Below are 4,709 nucleotides of genomic sequence, written 5' to 3' on the forward strand. Positions count from 1 at the left end.
ATTGGATATCGTATCCATCATACCGGGACTTCCCTTTATGTTTACATTCAACACGTGCGCACGGATTGTCATTTATGGAATATGGGGCCCTACATATTAGTGTTTTCTTAGAAACATTCATGGAGTGATACCTGGATCTGGATTCTAAGGAGGAATACACCGATGTCGCGGAGTTGTGATCTATAGGAATGCTTTGACATTCTGAACTTATAGTTTGATATATCTTTGGTTAGTGAACTATAGTGTGTTAATGATTGATAAGTGTAATAGGAATTAGGATACATATCACTGGTAAGATTTTTGTCTAGAAATATAAACAGTTTTGATATAGATAATTTTATTCTATAAGAGAACTTGACAATTGTCCACTTGTTGTCCGAGTACCGTGGGTTTTATAAGCGGTACAGGGTACATAAGTAAGATTTACTAGTCAATTAGATAATTAGGAAGACATTAGGAAGAATCATTTTATAATAGAGATTTAGTAATTTTTGAAAACCATTGAAAGCTAATATTCCGGTGCTCACAAATACTTATCCTAACCTGGTGTTTTAAAATCCCATACCCCTAGAATTACCTATATAATCCTATAATATATCCCTATAATCGTACAAGGCCGGGTAGCTCAAGTGGGAGCGCTGTCGCGCTTCTAAGTTAGAATATTTACTAGTATTCACATAGGCGTTGGTTCGAGACGTGCCTGAGTCAAATTTTTTTTTAGAATTTTTGTGTCAAAGTAATTTTTTTCTTGTTTTGCTTTGAATAAGCAATAAGAAAATAGACAATATTTATAACATTATTCTCTTTGGCAATTATTTTATTGTCATAGGGTATATTACAAGTAACCGGCGTAGTTAAAAACTATTGCTTGTGAAACAGGTGTTTACGCTGAAGCGACATATCAGTTAGTTACAACAAATTTTTTACTTTGTTTTGAAACATTGTAGAAATTTGCTGTAAAAGAATATAAATCGATAGACGAAACAGTACTCTATTGATAAGAACGGTGTGTCATAAGTTATTTGCGCGACTTGAGATGTAACCCGATTATCGATTTATTTGATAGACTAGAGCAATTGTAACCAATACAACCATCGGAACTTTAGCTCAGTGGTTGTGACGTTGGCTGTTGGTACTAGAGGTTCAAGGTTCGAATCCCGACAGCGTCAATAACCAAAAGTATTTTTTTTATAAAAATAAAGTGGTAATAAAGTGTTATTTAGGTGTTTAGTGGTATAATATTCGATATATTGCGAGTAAGGGAACTTGATTTTGTTGTTTGTGAGAGAGTATTTGTGATGTGATTGTTTTAGAAATTACATTATTTTATACAATTTGAAAATATGCTAGCTTAGGCATACTACAAGAAGTAAAGCGAAAGCACATTGAAAGAAGTAAAGTGAAAGCGCATAGTGAAAGTGCATTGAAAGAAGTAATGCGAAAATGCATTTAAAGGAGAAGTAAAGTGAAATGGCATTTAAAGAAGAAGCAATTTAAAAACATAGTGAACTTAAAGGAGAAGTAAATTGAAACATAGTGCACTTAAAGGAGAAGTAAAGTGAAACATAGTGAACTTAAAGGAGAAGTAAAGTGAAACATAGTGCAATTAAAGGAGAAGCAAAGTGAAACATAGTGCACTTAAAGGAGAAGTAAAGTGAAACATAGTGTGCTTAAAGGAGAAGTAAAGTGAAACATAATACATTTAAAGGAAAAGTAAAGTGAAACATAATACAATTAAAGGAGAAGTAAAGTGAAACATAGTGCAATTAAAGGAGAAGTAAAGTGAAACATAGCACACTTAAAGGAGAAGTAAAGTGAAACATAGTGTGCTTAAAGGAGAAGTAAAGTGAAACATAATACATTTAAAGGAAAAGTAAAGTGAAACATAATACAATTAAAGGAGAAGTAAAGTGAAACATAGTGCACTTAAAGGAGAAGTAAAGTGAATTAGCATTTAAAATAGAAGGAAAGTAAACTTTAGTGCAATTATAGGAGCAATAAATTGAAACTCAGTGCAAAGAAAAGAAAAGCAAAGTGAAAGTGCATTAAAGGAGAAGTGAAGTGAAAAATTAGATGAAAGGAAAAGCCAATTGAAAGTACATTTAAAGAAGCAAAAGGAAACTTAATGCAATTAAAAGAAAAGTACAGTAAACGTTAGTGTAAGGAAAGGAGAAGCAAAGTAAGAAATTAGTATAATTGAAGTAGAAGAAAAAGGAAAGTTATAGTAAAAGTTAAAAGAGCTGCAAAGTTAAAATAAGTGCAAAGAATAATTATAGTAAACGGTGAATAGCAAAGTGAAAGGTAGCGCAATTGTACAAGCAGAAGAGATTGAAGTGTATAGCAGTGTAAATAGCGGAGAAGTGAAGCGATATTTATATACGAGTCAAGAGTTGGAAAGCAATATAAACCTTGAAAAGTGTGTTGTTACACTGAAACGCAAAGAACTAATAGCAAAGTGATCAAAGTATAGAGTATAGAAACATAAGTATGGCTGAAGCTCCTACACAAAGGGATTTGAGAATGAGACAAAGAGAGATTAGACAAGAGGAAGAAGAAAACAGACTAAGGATGGAGGAACTTCAATATGAATTGCAATCTCTTAGAGAACAGAATAGGAATCAAGGAAGTTATATTGGCTATATGTCAGATGTTGGACCTAGAAGATCAATTAGTGATCAGAATAGAATACTCAGAAGAGGTAATAATACTTCAAGTAGAACATATGCAGCTGACCGGAATACTGGTACTAGCATAGATAATGAGTCACAGGCGACAGAAAGAAGAGATGCTCACTTGGATAGTGTTATAGATAGAGACGAAGACCATAATTTTGGTTTCAGAGATAGAAGGGATTATTTAGAACACGACGTCAGAGAAGTGAATGTTCCTAGAAGGACAGATGAAATAAGGACAGATGAACATAATAGAAATAGACATAGACTTCAAACAAGGTCATATGCTTCTGATGAGGAAACTGCAGATATAAATGCTCATGACAGAGCTGAAAGCAATGTAGATATTAGTTTAGAAACAGAAAAATTAGAAGAAAGATTGCAACAACTTAGAGCATCAGAAAAGACTAGACGAGAATCAACACTAGACTTAGAAATGTTTGACGTTAAAGTAAGGTCATTACAAAGCAGATTAGAGATTGACAAGAATAAAGAAATTACGGGTCATATTGTACAGACACAAGGAAGAAGGATAGATTCAAATGTTAGACATAATGGTACACCAAAACGTTATACGGTAGAAGGAGGGATGTTCAATATAAGTAACACACACGATAAAGATTTATATGTGTCAAAGCCAACTGAAGAAAGAGTTAGAGGAGAACTCGATAGAAGTGTTGATAATATAGAAAGTCAACCAGCGTCTAACAAGGCTTATATAACAGACAGAGCTTATAAGGAAGAGAGCCAAATGTCATTAAGACAAATACAAAAGTCAAAGTTAGAGCTACAGAAGCTAATCATGATAGAGGAAGATAAACAAAAGCAGTTACTAGAACAAGAGAAGAGACGCATTACTGAATTAGAAAAACAAACGAAAATGTTAGATGGACTAATAGAAAAGGAAAAGGAAATGACAGAAAGAGAACGTAGGTTAAAGAAAGACGAATTAATATTACAACAGAGATATGAAGAGTTAGAACTCCTACGAAATAGACAAATTAAATCAGGAGAGGACAAGTGCACGAAGCTGGAAGAAATAGAAAAGGAAATGGTTAGTAAAGACGAAGAATTAAAGAAACGGGAATTGGACCTAAGAAGAAGAGAGGAACTATTAACAGAGATTCACCAAAAGCTTCTTCCAGAATACAAGAAAGAGACTGTGATTCAACATAAACCAGACATCAGCTCATTTTCTGGGGAAGATCCTAAACCAAAGAATGAGGTTACACTAGATGAATGGAAAACAGAAATAAAAAGTCTTATAGCAACAAATATCTACCCCGATAACTTAATAGCACAAGCAGTAAGGAAATCTTTAAAGGGACAAGCCAGAAAAGTTTTGATAAACATTAACCCGACAGCGACAAGTGAAGAGATTATTGAAAAGATTGAAGATATTTTCGGGGACACATCAAGCAAACAGACGATATTTACAGAATATTATACTGCTTCACAAAGAGAGAAAGAGTCGGTTGCAGACTGGGGTTTAAGACTTGAAGAAATCTTATTGAAAGTTTCAACCAAAAAGCAACTATCTTCAGAAGAAAGAAATGAAATGCTAAAGGACAAGTTTTGGAGGTCTCTCTACAACAAAGAAATTAAAAATGCCCTGAGAATCTCTTTTGAAAGTACAGATACTTTTGAGGTTCTAAGAAAGAAAGCTAGAGCTGAAGAACATGAAATACAAATGAATAGAGAAGTCACAGAAAGTAAAGTTTTCCAGCAACAGAAGACGACAAAAGACACTGATAAACATACAGATATGTTGCAAACCATGATGAAGAAAATGGAAGATCTATAAAGAAAGGTTGAAGAATACAGAAAAGAAAAGTATCAAACAGAACCACAAACAGACTTCAGAAACTTTAACAAACCAAATAAATATGACAATAGAGGAAATGGACAATACAGAGGATACGGACGATATAGAGGGTATGGACAATACAGAGGAAGACTTCAATATGGAACTAGAGGGTTCTTTGACAAGAAATCTCACAGACAAGTTGAGGATAAAACAGATGATAGTGACAAGCA

General features: G+C 33.6%; 1 protein-coding gene across 1 annotated transcript; it reads left to right on the top strand.

The window, feature by feature from the left end:
* The first annotated feature begins 2,487 nt into the window (after window positions 1-2,487).
* Window positions 2,488-4,476, top strand: LOC128554728 (trichohyalin-like). Its single transcript, XM_053536041.1, has one exon. It carries the CDS (start codon window positions 2,488-2,490, stop codon window positions 4,474-4,476), a length of 1,989 nt encoding a protein of 662 aa, XP_053392016.1.
* The last annotated feature ends 233 nt before the right edge of the window (window positions 4,477-4,709 follow it).

This window comes from Mercenaria mercenaria, unplaced genomic scaffold, assembly GCF_021730395.1.
Source record: "Mercenaria mercenaria strain notata unplaced genomic scaffold, MADL_Memer_1 contig_689, whole genome shotgun sequence".
Taxonomy (NCBI): domain Eukaryota; kingdom Metazoa; phylum Mollusca; class Bivalvia; order Venerida; family Veneridae; genus Mercenaria; species Mercenaria mercenaria.

Coding starts and splice junctions, on each gene's coding strand:
- LOC128554728 (XM_053536041.1), top strand. CDS start 2,488: ATGGCTGAAGCTCCTACACAAAGGGATTTGAGAATGAGACAAAGAGAG.